Source organism: Bombus vosnesenskii, unplaced genomic scaffold (genome assembly GCF_011952255.1).
Source record: "Bombus vosnesenskii isolate JDL3184/JDL3185 unplaced genomic scaffold, Bvos_JDL3184-5_v1.1 scf7180000013293, whole genome shotgun sequence".
NCBI classification, from domain to species: Eukaryota; Metazoa; Arthropoda; class Insecta; order Hymenoptera; family Apidae; genus Bombus; species Bombus vosnesenskii.
Window position 1 is genome coordinate 4,016,325 of NW_022882944.1, and position 17,211 is coordinate 4,033,535.

The 17,211-nt window shown below is 43.7% G+C and overlaps 1 protein-coding gene across 1 annotated transcript; it reads right to left on the reverse strand.

The window, feature by feature from the left end:
* Nucleotides 1-6,987: 6,987 nt before the first annotated feature.
* On the reverse strand, nucleotides 6,988-16,378 carry LOC117232896 (short stature homeobox protein 2-like). Its single transcript, XM_033492660.1, has 4 exons — nucleotides 15,850-16,378; nucleotides 14,283-14,660; nucleotides 7,783-8,016; nucleotides 6,988-7,533 (listed from the first exon to the last, which is right to left on the reverse strand). Exons 1-4 carry the CDS (start codon nucleotides 16,145-16,147, stop codon nucleotides 7,172-7,174), a joined length of 1,272 nt encoding a protein of 423 aa, XP_033348551.1. The 5' UTR covers nucleotides 16,148-16,378; the 3' UTR covers nucleotides 6,988-7,171.
* Between the last annotated feature and the right edge of the window lie 833 nt (nucleotides 16,379-17,211).

Consider the following 17,211-nt stretch of genomic DNA (forward strand, 5'->3'; position numbering starts at 1 on the left):
AAAAAAGGAGCCATAGAAAAGAATAAAGCGTCACGTAAGCACGCAAAGACCGTACAGAAGATGTCTTTCAACGATTAAAAACAGATGTGAATTCTATTTTTATTTTCTCTCTGCATGTGTTCGTACACGAAACTGTAATGATGGAATTATCGTGGCGCCAAGAGAGAATACGGATTGTCACCTTTTATTTTCGTTTTAGCCTTAAGAAATTCAGTCTCTAATTGTATCGTTGCGTTTTACAATTCTTCGACGTTCGGAGGAGGACTGTATCCAAATCCTTTCCTCTCTCAGTTCGAGAGGAAAAGTTTCCGGTCTAGTTCACAGCATGTTCGTCGATACACATTTATTGTACCTATGCACGCGCACAATCGAAACGATCCGTCTCTCGATCACTTTCTCTTGGCTCTCTGTGTGCTACGTGACCATGCCATTGGAAATAAATCTCGAAGAATAATAGCATAAAAAGAGTGTAACATAATCTTTGCGAATGTATCCCTTTATCCAGTCTTTTCTACCGAATCTATTTTTTTAATTACTCCTCCTTCTATTCGCTCGATCGTCCCGTGATTTTGTTTTGTTTTTTTATGTTTTTTTTTTTTTAATCACAGTTGATATTTATTAGATGACGTTATCGCCTGTGATTTTCGAAATAAATGTATGTAAAGGTAAGAAGACCATGTGGTTTCGGCTTCAATCCTGTGAAAAGATTTAAAGAACTATCACGTACGAAATGAATTAGTTGTTCCGAATAGATAGATCAGCGACGAGGTGACAAAGCGATTAGATCACGCAGCCAGCAGTAGTCATTTTGTATCATTCGGAAAGATAAATTAATCTTAGAGAAAGAAGTAATGTCAGGCGATTCGAGAACCCATGGGACGTTGACCTTCGCACATCGTCCTCGTTTCCCCCTATTCAAGGTCGACATTTGTTTACACTAAGTTTAATTAACTAACACGAAAATCACAAGTTTCACTTCATTCAGAAATTATAGATGAGAAAAAGTTTATTATAAGATACTAGGATAGTGAAGTACTGCATTTCGTAAAAATCTCATTTTTATTTCATAAAAATTCTCAAACTAAATAAAAGAAAAATCTCGTTTATCGATACGTCGGAGGATTGCAAAAGAAAGTTAAAAATTTCGAAGCGAAAAGACACCGAGCTCCGCTATTTCGATAAACAATATTCCATCAATTTAAAATTCCGTTAGAAAAGTGGGAAAATTCGCTCGTAACGTCGTTAAAGGCCATCAGAGGCATCCTGAATGGCATGTCCCATTCCAATGCAGTAAAACGGCAATAAACGTTTCTCGTAGTGGCGCATAAAAGCGTGGCTCGAGCTGGATAAAACGCGTTCCCACGTCCGATCGGTCTAACGGCCGGCTTAAGTGATTGCTTCTCTTCATTAGAGGCTGGCTCGTTTCGTTCGAGCTGATCTCCTTCTCTTCGGGGGCGAAACTTGAGGGACAGGTGTGGTAATGGCCCGTATCCGAGCGGTTCCACGTTTCTCTGTTGGAGAAAAGGGGCTGCGGACGAGGTAGTTGCAGTCGATTTAACCCCTGCCTTGCCGCTCCGCCACCCGAGAGACTATTACGCGAATTGATTCGGCATCGGTTCCACCCCGGAGCCGTCCAAGCACCGCGGCACCGTTTAGCTCCTCGTTTCTTCCATTCTCTTCTCCCCTTCCTACTTTTACTCTTGTCTACTCGGTTTTCTAACGCGTACGCTATACTGCGAGTATTTTAAGGAGACGGAGGATGTTTGAGGGGGTTCGCTCTTTGTTTCTTCTTTAGATATTTATTGGCTATTTGTAGCTGAGTTTTAGGAGTTTTCGGAGTTGCGAAAGTTTTCAGGTAAATTTATATTTTGTTTTTCCTTTGAATGTTCAGATTCCGGGTGTAAGAGTTTTGAAAGTTTAGAGATAAATCACTTTCTGCTTTTTTTCTTCGCACGTGTACATTTGATCGACCTTAGGGGATTTCTTTTTTCATTTGCAAGTAAGGATTTTGCAAATAATTGGAACGTAAAGTCTATTGTTTTGCTCAGATTCGATCGAGGGGAAAATTTAGAGGGAAAATTGTCTGCTGGCATTAAAGCGAAATCTAAATCTAAATCTTCTACGGAAACAGGTAAAGAACGTTCCAACGGATAAAATAAGTAAGGCAGGACGCTATAAATGATACCCAAGAAAGTTGCTATCGTAGCTAGGAAGATACTAGAAATCAATCGTGCAGCGAGGGGAAGAGATGTTAGAGGACCGGAAAATAATTCACGCGGGCACATCGCTACCATGGTACGGCACTGACTGGCGGACCAAGGGGCTGGTTGGCTGCCTCTACTGCACCTTCCACCTCCGCCCCTTAATCTAATCCAAGGATAATCTAAAATTCATGACACACATAACTGCCAGGCGATGATATATCTGGTGGGGGTGTAGAGGCAGCGTCTTTCCTCTTGCATCCCTTGGTCCATTCGCTTCCCACCGAACTCTTCCTGACCCCTTCAGCATCCCTCCTGTTCGACCTCGTCGAGCTACACCAAGCTTTCGCGGCAAGAGCCGAATTTCTCGCAGTCACTGGCATTATTATTTTATGCATCATGGTCAGATACATATTTGCCTTCCGGTAAATCGCCATATCGTGCACGATTGCTATTCGTCGGCCGTGGAATACCACCAATTCTCTCTCTCTCTCTCTCTCTCTCTCCCTCTTTTTCGCGTATTGCAAAGCCTAAGTTTAGTAGCGTCGTTGTTATTAAAATACGACTACGTTTTCCCAAAAAATCCTCGTTTCGTCTGCTATTGCATTACCTTGGATTTAATACACCGTCCACTGACACCCTCGACTATCTAAGAACTGAAATGCAACATAGTGTCGTATAGAATGTAAGTTATATGGCGAGAGTTCATTGATTCTTCCTAATATCTATAATTTCTCGATCAAAATAGGTAGATTCGATCCGCCGAGATTTACTCAATCGAGGATCGACTGAAATTTCGTTCGAACTCTACTTTTCGCGTAAATCGATCGTATTACCGCGAATAAGGCAAAAGGATAATCGTTTTACTATTCGTCGTCCTCGGTTTATTTACCACGTTTGGACGCGTTCTTTTCCGGTTCCTGTCGAAATAGAATCACGCGATAGAGTTAATCGACGGTGTGTAATTTGAATAATTTATTCGAAGCCCGACTAACCGAATTGTTGCTCATTACGCGTTCATGGCTTGTCGGTTAACCGATTGATTATCCTGCAACGGTGTGCACGTTCGGAATCGGGTAAACATTCGCATTTAACCGGCTCCGGGGAGGTCGTCGTCGTCGTGGATAATTATTTTTGGTGTCGGTATTCCTGTATTCCAAGTATCGACCGTGAAACTGCAATATTTAATCGCGAATTATTGGTCTGGTCCAATGATTCGTTTACGTCGTTAATTCATTAATCCTCGTTTATACGTTCTATGGGGCGATACAGATTTTACCGTAAGAAATTACACGCGATAACACGGAAAAATGGTGATTACTATTTTCAGTAGTACGGCGTTCAAGTTACGTGCCGTGATTCGCATCGAACAAATAAATGTGCGATCAAATCGGACAGAAGATGCACCATGACTCTAGAGATAACCGTATTACGTAGCGTAAATCGTGATCAACCATAAGGGGCCGCGAAACCGCAACAATCCATTTTCATTCCCCGCGTGATTATTCTACGCTTTCGACTCGTCGACTTTTCGACGAAGGGCAACTGGTAATTGATGATCGTCGCTGGTTTTCGCGGGACATTATATCGCCGTTACCGGTCCGACTGGATTCATATCTCAATTTATAGTTTCGTTAATTCAATCTCAAATATGTGTATAATTACTGGATGTATGGAAGAAGTAGTTGCTCGATTTTATGCGTTTAATTAATTAAGTCGAGAGGTGCGAGTTAATTCGTTGCATGTATCGCCGGTATTTGTGATTAATTTCGCATCCACGACAGGTTTCCGGAGAAAAAGAATCGGTGAACAAATTACGAAGTACAATAAGTACGTACACGAGTAGTAATAGCGCGCCACGGTACAATAAGAAGATATTGCGTTCTCCAATCGCTGTTGCTCGCCGTCGAAACGTCGAGTCGCGACCACTCAGCCAATTACTGCAACCGATTCGTTTTTCGATAAATTGCGAATGAACAAAGAAGGACGATCTCGTATAGAACAACTACAATGCTGCACGAATTTCCTGCGATTGCGTTTAATCCAAGTTAGTCCATTACGTCATAACTGTTATAACAACGCCTGGTTTTATGTTAATCGGAATAAGAATACCATCACGTAACGGTATAATCCCACATAGACGCCACTTTCGAGCAATCGTAATAACAGTATTACACCGTAACGATCTCGGTTAAAGTCGAGCCACCGTTCTATCCTTAATCCAGTGTAATCAAACTTGGATATCAATACCATTAACGACGAGATCGATCAAGATCGTATTAAGACCTCGAAAGGGGCATTCCTATACAAATGTGTACAGCCTAAATAGTAGAATCGCGCTGGTTCCTCGGGGGACCAGGAGGGTAGCGACGTTTTTCCGCTGTCAGGGCAGATTTTCAGCCGTATGGTACGGTACCCCTTGGCGGCAGACAAACGACGGCCAATTTACGAGCAGCGGGAAAGAGAAGAGTTCTTTAAACTCGGATTAAAATAAGCGACGAAACGCCTTTTCTTCTCCCTTACCCTCTTTTTCCTCTTATACACCCTTGAAATTCATTTCGTTGCTCGAGTACGAGCTTTATTTTATTCACGATAAGGGAATCGAGGGGTCATTGCCTGGCGTAAATCTCTGTTGGGTGACAATTCGTCTGGTTGAATTGATGACGATCGCGACGGTTGAATCGATCATCCGTGTCCAACGATCCGTTTGCGAGAAGCGATGCTTTCGTACGTTCAATATTTACCGGTACGTTTCCAGTACAAGTTTTTCACTTTACGGTGAATCGATCATTTTTACGCAATCTTTGCCGGTAGTCTCTCTCCCTCCCTCTCTCTCTCTCTTTATGGTAGTTTCATATATCGTTGAAAGAAAGATTTGTTAGATCCGTTAGATACAACTGAAACTCGAAGCTTTTAGCTGGACTGGGCGAAATTATAGTTTGAAAACCGAGTCGTCGAGCAATTCCGGAGTCGTTTTGTTTTTTAATCAGATGCTTCTATCGAGCGAGCGTAGCGTTTCGCAACGGTACGACCGAACGCGCACGGATAGGACAATAACGACGCCCTCGGGAGCGTCCAGAATGAATCCCGGCTAACGCGATTACGCGACGCTGCGTTTCCAACTGATTCGCCCGCTTGATTTACCTGCAAAACACGAACGCTTCCAAAGTTCTCCTATTAAAATACATTAACGAACGGCGAAACAACGCGGCTCGTTGAGTATCTAAAAAAATCTAATATTAAACTTTACAACTTTTTACTGTTTCCAGTATTTAGCAAATCCTCTCTTTAATCTTCTTCTCCGTCGAACGAAAACGATCGTGTTAACCGATCCATGATAGAATTCTGCCACTAAAATCGTCAATGTGTTCAAAAAGATATTACAGAAGATGCAGAGAGACTAAAAAATGAAAGAAACCTTGAAGAAGTAACGTTCTAACGTACGAGCAGGAGGTAGATGTAATGGGTTGTAATGGCGCCCGGGAGACGAGAGGGGTAACACGATTAGATGGCACAGGACTGGATGGAACGATTCGGCCGACTTGATTTATCCGCGTACCAAAGCGTTATTGCATTAGCGCCCCGACGACGATACCACTGGCCAGCGTCCCGGGGGCGCTTCGGCATCGCGGCTACCAAAAGTCCTTCTGTCCAACCAGCCGTGAATCATCCTTAAGAATTATGTCTTGGACGGTGGTTCCAGGACGCGCGATTTGTCGTTGGATGGCTTGAGCACGAGCTCGTTACCAACGCTGAGAAAGCAGAGAATTCGCGATTTAGGATGCTGTTTTCGCGTTAGGAGAATCCATTGTACCCGGTTGGTTCGATATGAAATAAGCGGAAGAATTCTTTTGCTTTTTGATTAGGTTTTTGATTAGACTCGTTAATTGGAAAATCGTCGTAGGTCAGGATAGTGAGCAATAAATGATCCACGACTCGCACAAGATTTAAGTTTATATATTTTAAAGCTAATAGTATACAGTGTGACAATCATGTATTCAAGAACAATCATGTATCCTCAACACGCCATCGCCGAATTCGTTTTAATCGCCTGGAGACGCTAGACACCTATCGAAATCTCTGAATTTTTCACACCCATCATTCTACAACATCGTTCCATGCATTTTCAGAATTTCGTTGATATTCACTTCGTGGTTCAACGAAGAAAATAGAAATCGAAATACAAAGAATTTATTCGTCTCGGAATGAGAAATTTCGACCGTTCCGACGGATGAAACTTCTCACCGACTCGTTATTTCCAAGCCCAGCTACTACTGACCCTCGACTATTTATATTTATGTATAATACTTTATATTATATGTATAATACACACTTCTCCCGGAAATTGTTCACTTTATACACATCGAGTCTCCGTTTGTACTTCTCGGACACGAACTGATGCAGCTGTCTCGCTGACGAGTATCCTTGCATCACGATTTTGCAGAGCTTCACCAAATCGTCAAAAAATAGCTACGATAGGTGTAATGGAATTAAATGAAACAAAAGAATGAAAGATGATTTACTTGGAAAGAACGTCTCTTCGTTATTGTTAGAAAATTGAATACGTGAAGCGAGTATCTTGATAACACTCGACGACCAAGAAGTCAAGTGCTTGCCAAATACTCTAAACGAATCGATATTCACCTGCACAGTTTCACAACGGTGGTGAGTCGGCTACGATTAACTTTATTCTTCTAAAATAATTCCACCATTCCAAAAGAAATCTACTTTATCCGATCTCAAACTTTTCCCCTCCAAACCACCCCTGTTACTTCCCACGCCAAAAAGTGAATGGAAGAAAATATTCTGCAAGATCGAAGACGCTTCCTATCGTCGAAATAATCTTCGAATAAATTTCGAAACCCAACGAATCATACGGAGAAACTCTCTGAACGATACCATACTCACCACCGTGCAAGGAAACAGCGACAATCGCTGTTAGTCGACTTCGAAGTCGGAGTTTTTTCGTTTTACGCAGGCCTGTCGAGTCCCAGTGCTTCCTGGTGTCGTCTGGCCTTCAGTCTCAGATCCGCGATGCTGCTATTTTTGGAACGTGCTGCGGCCGCAGCCAACGAAGCCGCCAAACTCAGGGGATGAGGGTGCGGATGACTGGACGTCGGTGGCGGAGGCGGCGGTGGTGGAAGACAGAAAAGACCGCCGGCTGCCGCGTAATGGAGGACAGCTGGGTCGAACGCAGAACCTGCCGCCGTGGTCATGTTGCCACCGGCACCTTGCATTGGGGGGTGCAACCTCAAGGCCGGCAGGTACGGCGCCACTCGACACGGTTCCAGGGTCGCTGGCGGACTTCGAGGAGCCAGCACCATTCCACCTGCTACATCAAACCTTTTTGTTACTGCCAAACCTACATATAAGTATATGTAATAATTAGTTTGCGAGTGTCTTTGTGCGTTTATGGGAACTTATATCTACCCATACTATAGTAGGATATAGGATTGTGAGATTTTCGTTGAAGATCTGTGCGAGGTTTATGAGGAATTTAGAGAAAATTTTTAGGACACTTAGCTGGCTGTTTTGCAAGCGATCATCTATCGGCTTGATCGTATTCTTCATTGTAGCTCACCTTTATGCAATTGACTCTCGTGCTTGCGGCACTTGGCGCGTCGATTCTGAAACCAGACTTGAACCCTCGCCTCGCTTAAACCGAGTCTCTGGCTCAGTTCTTCTCTCATGAACGCGTCAGGATAATGCGTCTCATCGAACAGCCTTTCCAATTCAGCCAATTGTTCCAAAGTGAAATTCGTTCGAGATCTTCTCTGTTTCCCGTTTCCGTTTCCGCTGTTACGGCAGTTCGATCCTAGGAAATATTTCAGAAAATACGTCAGCTTCCAAATTCGCAACACACGATCGATGCAACCGTTTGTTGTACTTTTCGTAATTTTATTTCGTCTTCTTTTATTATTTATACGGATGTAAAAATTGATAGTGGAGCTAGAAAACTTAGGTGAGTCAGATGTTTTACGAGGATTAATTCAAGAACAGCAAAAGCGGTCAGGAGAAGATTCAGAATTAATCTCAGCGAATCGTTCACAGGTCATTTCTTCCGGTCTGGCCGGCATCAACATAAATTCCTTCCCCTTACGAGAATCTTATTCAAATTACACGACGAGAAGAACTTCCGATTAGTCGACATCAGAGACGCGTCTCCTCGGAGTACGATTTATGTCTCTTTCTTCTTGTACAATCCATATTCTTCTCTGCTTCTTCGAAAAAGTCGAGTCGTTTTCCCCATTCAATAAGCAGATTAACATAAGTCGAGACGAATTGCCGCGATTTTGAAATTCGATAAAAATACACGTCTCGATTATTATTCCATTGCAGTCATAACCGCTTGTTTACCAGGAGACTTAAAGCAATAAGGGAAATCCAAAGTTGCAACCTCGAACGACGACGAAGTGTTTTTGCATTCGCACCCCTTGAAATATGTTTCCAAGTACCGACGAGACCAATAAAAGTCTTCACGTTCCAAAAAGAAGCCCGTAAAACAGGCGCTCAAACCTAATTTAACTCACAAAATAACCGCATCCTCCGCGTCAGCACCTTAATCGACCGAATCGTCTCGAAGAAAGGTCCAACCTTGGACTAATTATCTTCTCCCTGTCAACTGACGCTAATTTCCCCGGTCATCCCGGAGACGATCTTAAAAACTAGCTTCAAGACCCTGGCACCAAAAGAGCCGCAACGAGTTAAAGAGACGGCCGTGGGATAATTAACGGGCGTGCGATCTAATTAATGGCTGCTTAATGCAAAGTAACTACGGAGTAGAACTCCGACGAAGGTGTTGCCGATGGGAGATCCTCAGAAGGAGGTCCGTAGCTAGAACAGAGGCAGAGGAGGCGTTAGAGGGGTGGATTAAGCGTCTCGCGTAAGAGCCCTTGACGAAGGGGACGTGATTTATATAATTTAGCAAAGTGGTGAGCTACGCAGCCTTGTACGGGATCGTTAGTTACCCTTCCACCCCTCTATCCGACTGTTTAGTTTCTCCCTCTTTCACCGCGCCACCTTAATCACTCCCTCTCGGCCTTTCTGCATCTGTCCGTCGACATTTCCACCTCCGTAAAGATGGATCTTAAGCGAGTCGCACGTTTGTACCGATCATTAACGATGTTTGACGAAGATTTTGAAGCTCGTCGGGTCGGTTCGAGCATTCGCAAGTGGATCAGAACGGTTGATTTCAAGTTTTTGCGAATGGTGGAATGTTGCGATCAAGAGGTACCAGAGCGAACGTTTTAACCGGTTTCGCCAGGAAAAATATCTTCCTTATGTAAAGACTTAAAAAATGGTACGAACCGTGATATATGTACGTATACGCAGTCTGGAAATCCAGTCTGCTTTTAGTTTCTCAATTGGTCGGTCAACGATCTACACAGGACGCTCGTTACCTGTTCATACCTTACGATAGCCACGTAAAGGCACAAAGAAGTAGTAACCATAGATCGCGGATTTGTATGTCTTTACACGTGCAAGTAAACGTAACTGTTATCGATAGAATTCATTAGATAGATTAGTAGGATTATTCAAAGTCAATTACCATCGATTACAGTCAATTTCTCCCTCCCCGGCGGGCAACAGAACGATCCACTCCCTAAAGCAAAACAACGCGCCTCCCTCTCATTAGCCGCGGCAGTTAACTGAAAACAAACACTGATAATATTTGCAAGCTCGCCATTCGTTTTGCCTGATAAATTACAAACACGGAGGCAAAAGCGTAGCGACGAAAGTTTAAAAGCAAAAGCGAGACATTTAAAAAATAGGACATCAGAGGAGAATTCGAAAGACAGAGAATTACGAACGAAAAATAATAAAAATCGATGGACAAAGAAAATAAAGTGTGGAACCGTGTTCCGATTAAAACGAGGAGGAATTACAAGGACGCAGTATCGCGCTTTAATCAATTAACGCATAGCTACGTAATCCAATCGGAGGCCAGGCAGAGCGAAGCCCGCATCCATATGTACAGCGGTTTAAAACCCCTCCTAGTAAAATAACTCGCGTGGTTTCCGGACCCGTTGTCGTTCCCGTCATCCGCCCCTTCATCATCAAACTATCCCCACCAGTTTATACGGTTTTCGTCACCCCCTCTAGCCTGTCTGCGTTTCTAGTTGTCTCCCGTGTTGTTGTGATCGTTTTAACGATATCGAGTCTACGACTCGTTGCTACGAGTTTATTAGTTCTGTGGGCAACAATTTTATGGACGATCTGTTCTTTCCACGAACTTTCCAGTTTACAATTGCATCTTTCCGCGAGAATGACGAGATTCTAAAAGCGTTACGCCGCTTCGTGATAGTTTGGATATGACTCGATGATGGTCTAGAATTGATAGGTATAGCAATAACAATACCTTGCAAAAGTATAGAAGCTGAGGAAGTTTTCCGTGTACGAATAACGTGAGTCTAGAAATGGTAACAAGCGAATCGTAGGTGCGAATTGGTTGTTCGAACAAAGCCAATATCGTATTGCCGTAATCGGGAAGACAATGCTAGAAGGATGAAACGAGAGAGAAACTGGAGAAACAGAAGAAAAAGGGAGGGTGGCTAGTAGCGAAACCCTCCTGGAAAACCCGAAGCAATCACACTCGGACACGAGGGGTCGCTAATTCGATTACTAAGAGCGCTGCCCTCTTGGCCTGATCCAGTCAAACCACCCTCGACTCCCTTCGTGCACCAACTCGCCGATCGTGTCCGGGTCCCTGTATTTTTTCACCCTCGCGAAACGAGTCGGGATATCGCAGCCATTAGGCGTATAAAAGCGTCGGGACAATCCTGGTTAACCCCCTCGCTAGTCGCGTCCACGTTGTAACTGCATATGGCACGCAGCCGTGAAACTTTCCGTGAATCGTTTGGCAAGAAAGTAATTTGGCAAGAAATAGTCGAAGATTTGTGTTTTTTGTTTTGTCTCGGATAAAGAGGTTTCGCAGGAAGATTCTTGCTTTTATAAAAAGAGGTGGAATATTGGAGAGATGTTAACGTTCAAGAAATTAACATTTTATTTTTTATTTTTATGGGTGGAAGAAGCGATTGTTTTATGTAGACAAATTTAGGGAGGAATTGGTTTCAAATTATTTTAAACAGATTACTCGTTATAAAAGTTTCTATGGGAGAAGAGTATTAAGAGATAGTTGGATAAAGACAAGATCAACAATCGGACAAGATTAACAAGACTACCAATGTTTATATAATGTAAATTCATATTCTCATGGTTGGAACTGAAGAAATGAAACTTAAATTGAGATTCGTCCACCCAGTCCACAGTCCGTGGATAATTATCTCGATGATTTCTAGCATGACATAACACGTAGGTAATTCTAGACTGTGCAAATCATCGATCGAAGTGTCATTTATATTTCACGACCAGCTAAAACCTGCTCGATGAAGATTCACCAGGGTGTAACCAAGGGTTGTACTGTAAATATCGGGGAGAATTCCAGTAACGTTCTAACAACCATAGCCATGCTTCAAAAACTTACGAGCTTAGGGGCCGTAAACATCGATGCACGACCTTTGACCAGGGGTCAAGCGGAAACGGCGGTAGGATCATCGGCGATGGCCATTTGCAGAGGAAACGCGTGCGCGAGGACACGGGTCAGGTCGACGGCAAACGAGGCTAAGTGGCTGGCCGAGAAACGTAGTGATCTACTACGACACAGACCACTTTCTTTCAGTGATATTTGTTATGTCATGCAGCCCGTCGTTCCTCGTCGTAAGTCGTGAGATATCGTTTCCATTCTCCTGTCTGCTATGGACGTCGCACGCCACGCGAAATCGCGTCTACTGCAAATTGGATGTGCAAGGAAAATTAAATTCTGGTTTCTATGAATTTCGAAATGATAGTCTGGTAATTTGAACTTGGAACGGAGATTCTTCTCATCTATTCGCAAAGTCTTTTTTCGAAAATAAGAGAACGAAGTTCCTGTATATCGGTACATCGAGGCATGACTTTCACAAGTGGCTGCCGTGATTAGCTTGTTCACGTATTTCTATTTATCAGGGTGATTGAATAAATTCTGTTCTCCGCTGTTATCAACTTTAGCGCTTTTATACATCCTATTATCCTAATCTTCCCGAGATTACAATATAACTCTGAATACATATCCATAAAATCCGATAGAATTGAGATTTCCAATTGAAATTCTGTTTCCAAATCAGAACCCACACTCCGTTGGCTCGTTTTAACTCGAGTTTCACGACACCTTCGAAACTTTCATCGCTCGAATCTGAACTACAAAACACGAAAGATAAGAGCCTTCAACCCGCTACTGCAGCTTTTTCTAGAAACCAAAGAGTCGAACGAGTTTTCCTCCGATCCTTTGCCGCTTCTTCAACTCGCGGTTATTTATGGTTTTACTTGGGCGCGTCTGATGGCTGCCGGCCGGGCAGATTGCTTTTTGATTTGCGCTTAATCGGGAAAAGTTATGGGCCCCGGAGAGATACAGGCGGAAAAGAGCAGCGAAAAGAGAAAGAGAGAGAGAATACGGACTCTTGCTCTCCTCCCTTTTCTCCACCCTCTGCGAAGCAAAAGAGCCGCGTGTTAGGGGGCGTACACAACTAACGCGGCGGGCCGCATATTAAACCATAAATTCATGCGAGCTCCGGCCGCAATAGACGCCGAGTTATCGCGGCGAGGAATCCGCGTTGGCGTTACTTGAACGCGTCAGTTTTTAAACGTGATTTTCATTCGCTATAGCCGACCGTGCCCCGTCCTCTTTCGATCCAATTTAATCCGCGCGTATGTAACGTCCAGCTTGTCGATTGCATTTTTTATCCAACCGACCATCCTTCTCCTACTGTTGCCCGCTGTGACCGCTGTCACCGATCGTTTGACGTGCTGTAAATTACGAGACTCCAAGATTTATAACGCGAAAGTGAATTTTGGACTTTTTCTGAGGGATTTTGGAGAGTTTTTTTGGCAGACGCGTGTCTCTTGGATATTTTCGAACACGACGATTCTGGCTATGTTAGAATTTGTCGTAGAGGTTGAAGCAAAATTTGTCGAGATCTTGTTACAAGACGCGATAAAACGTACAGTAGCTGGTTGCTTGAATCGAAATAAGCACAAGGACTAGATAAGCAGTGAACACAATGTAACTACTACACAGTGTTAACCTTTTAAGAGAAACGTCAACTGTTCTCCGCATCCTCGCAGAATGCTCTGCAAGAGCAATTCAACGTGTACGTTCGATATTATCAAGTTTATCCCAAATCTCAGCCCCAAATTGAACCGTATCGATGATCGTCGTAACCCAAACGAAGAAAATTAAGATAATGTTACTGAATTGATCTTTATACGACTATTTTAAAATTTGCTCTCTTCGTAGCGAAAGAATGCAATCAAGGGAGATTAGAGTATCATAGAGACGTTTAAAGAAAATTCTTGGAAGGGGAATTGATTTCAATGGAAAGACGTGACAAAAGAGAGTGGCGAGGAGGGAGGAGAAGAAAAAGTGCAAGTGGTGGACGGGGAACGGCTGTTATTGAAGTCGACTTGGAATGTGGGTAGAATTGGAGGTCGGTGATCGTTACGTTGTGAACGGTCAGCTATTCCCAATCACTTCTGAGCTTTATTGGACGACGTGCTGAATTATAAACGAAGATCGAACCCTCCGACGATACGTGTCGGACCACGGAATTCGTCCAGAGGTTCCTGACCTTCTTACTATCGAAACAAGAACGAATTAAGAAACGTCCTTTGGAATCCTTCAAAACACCAGTCGTACCATGGGAGGTACTAAAATATCTTTGTACAGCTTGCAAGATTATACACAAATAATAATATAACGAGACAATCTTCTTCTTCTTCTTCTTCTTCTTCTTCTTCTAGCAACGAGAAAAACGAATTAAATACTCCACAGAATCGCCGTAAATAAATCTCGAGAAATTTAAAGCTTAAGACCAATGATTGTTTCATATTTCCTTGAAACTCGAGGCACGAAAAACAAATGACGTAGCAGAATTAATTTCTATGTCAATGTCAACACTTTTTAGCACGACACGAATAAAATGAATTACTAAAAAATACGGGAAGCTAGTTAAAAGGCTATATAATGTTATTTATATTCAACGTTACCTTTCGTACTCTCTTCCTGTCCCTGCATCAAAGACCTCGAAACCTGCGACTGTAGCTTCAAATCCGACGATTTCGTTTCGTTAGAAGCTTGACTTTTCAATTCGACACAATTTTCGGGGCTAGCTGATCGATCTCTCGAAATCGGTGGTGGCGACGGACTGCATCCTAGCAATTTTCTTACGGAGAGCTTTAATTCCGGTGTCTTTAGAGGCGGAAGGCTGTCCACGGTGTTAACCACGTCCTTCGCCTCCTTGCTCTTGGTCGTAACGGAGAGATCTTCCGGTTGGAGGCGGCCTTCCGGCGACGGCGGCTCATCCACGCTGCTCGCCTCGACGCTCGATGGATCTTGAGCGGATTCGCTCGTCCCTGCACCGACATCTGGAGAACCATTGCCAGAAATCAGTGTCTGAACACCTCATTACGTTCTTCTTCAGACAAATATCGTTAATCAGTAGAATTATACAAATTCATATCCTCGTAGTCGTAATTAAAAGAGTAAGAACTAGACAGAAATTCGTTTCATCTACCGAATGTTAGGACGAATTAAGATTTTGACTAGGGAAGTGAAGAAGAAAAGGAAGAAGAGATATCAGCGATGGGAAATTTTCATTTGCGTGTTTAGATTTGACGAGACAAGACTGGTTAATCTTAACGTAATGTTAGAAGCAAATATTACGAACGATTAATAATAAGACAGCCATAAGCAGACGCAAGAGATTGTTATTCGAAAATATTGAAAGGATTCTTGGAAATTCCTGATGTAGATTTCAAGTGTAAAATTTATATTTCCCAGAGTCTGCTTTCAAATTGAGGATTCAAGATTCACCGTGGGAACAGTTTGTTTGACATCGTCTTTGAGGAATGAAGCGCACGTTCGCGATATTCTTGGAAACAAACAGTGGGAAGCGAATCGTGCACGAGGATCAATTGATTATCAATTCACTGAATAGGAAAAAGAGATCTGTTGAAACTTTGTGCGATGGTAGAAAGGTACGCAGAATATTTCTTTGACTTTTTCTCTCTGTTCAAGAAACTTCGCTGTTCAAGGGAAAGGAAGATTTTACCATCATCTATTTGCATTCTTAACCCTTTGTTTAATTCCTTAACGTTGTTTAACACCCAAACGTCTATTTCATTCGTTCCCTCGTCAAACTAAAATTGAAATCACGAAGTTTGGCTACGTGTAAACTTTCCGCACAATGATCGTCATCGGAGAGTCAAGATTTCTTAAGAAATAAATATATACCATACGACTTGGCAACTTCTTCAAATCAAAATCTCCTCAAAAAAGTAACTGTTACATCAACCTTTACAAACCGAATAAAACTGCACAAACCACCTACTTCCATTGACCAATCTTCACATTCCCATAACTACAACCTCTCGCCTTTTCCATCACCACGGACAACCATATCTAACTTCACAACTATGCGGCCACATGAAACTCAACCACGATCGAACCACGTGACAACCATCTCAAACCGATCCACCAAGAAAATACACGTAAACCAGCAGACGAGGTTCCAAGGATGTAAAAGTAAACCTCCAAAGAATAAGGAAGACGTACTGCCATCGTTCTCCGCAGAATCGCCGAGCAAATGCGCGACACTGAGGGTGATCCTCGCGGACGGAGGTCGTTCGGTGGTTGTTCTGCATGGCGCGTGTTCGCCAGCCGCGTTGTCGAAGCTCTTGGAAACGAACTGGGCGAGCTGCTCCATCCTCGCGGAGAAGACTCGCGCGACGACGCGGCTCTCGCGTCGACCTCGTCGCCGAGGACGAGAGCACCGAAGGGGGTGCACGAAGGTGGCTGGTCGGTGGTAGCTGACGGTCGGCGTCGCGACGCCACGCGTCCCCCAGGACGCCATTCGGACGCCGGCCAATCGAGCGGCTCGTAGGCGTTTCCGCTACGCCCTCTTGCCTTCCCGTTCCTCTCCGCATCCCTGTCGACCACCATCGACCTTCGACACCCTTCTCCTCTCACCCTTCGATCGTTCGCCCCCTCTACCACCGGCTACTACCCGTAAACCGAGGCTCATTAGCATTTGCGCCCGCTTTTCCACCCGCGAAGCGCAAACTACCACCTACCGATGGCCGAGCTGCCTACGTTGGCCAGCGTTTGGCTATCCCACGTCTTTCGCTCTGTTCCTCTCTCCGTTGCTCTAGATGGCTGGTAGTGTGTGTAGCTCGACGACCACCACGTTTACGAGCTCCTCGTTCGCAACCACCCACCCTCGGTGACGTCGGGACAATTCCTCCTCCCTGGAGGACACGCTTCTCGTCCCCGTGGATGCTAGTTTTAGGTGAAAACGATGCACGCTCACGATTCCCGTCGATGACGTCTATGCCGTGATAGCCTACGACTGCTCTGAAGGATGACGATCAGTTTAAAATGATTTACTCTTGATAGATTTGTCGAGATACGTCTTTCAACGAGGAACAGGGATGAGTTTGGAAAGTTTTTCGAAAAACGCCAGCAGATTAGATTAAAGGGGGAGAATTTAAGCGACCTCTAATCGTCAATGACTGGGTTTAAAGGGTAAGCTTGGAATATATTAATTAATCGAAAAGTAGGGGGAGCGAATAAACACTGGTTTAAAGGATAGAAATTTAAGTATGTAAGTAACGATGGTCAGGAAGGTTGATCTCTTTATTTCTTTTTTATCTCCAGCGCTCTACGACGTTCTATACACCCAAAGTGTCGAATCTTTTCGACCTTCGAAGGTAAAAGGTTCACAGAACAAAATTGAAATTCAGGTAGCGATCTTAAATCTTAGGTAAAAGATGGAGAACTCGTGTGTGGTACTTTGAAGAGTAGTCGAAAATATTTGCGTGGCAACGTTTTACTTCGAAATGGACGTGTAACGGCCCTTTTGGCAGGCCAGCCGCGTTCCAAGCGAATTGCGAGGCCGGGACGCGTCGTGTCTCGTGT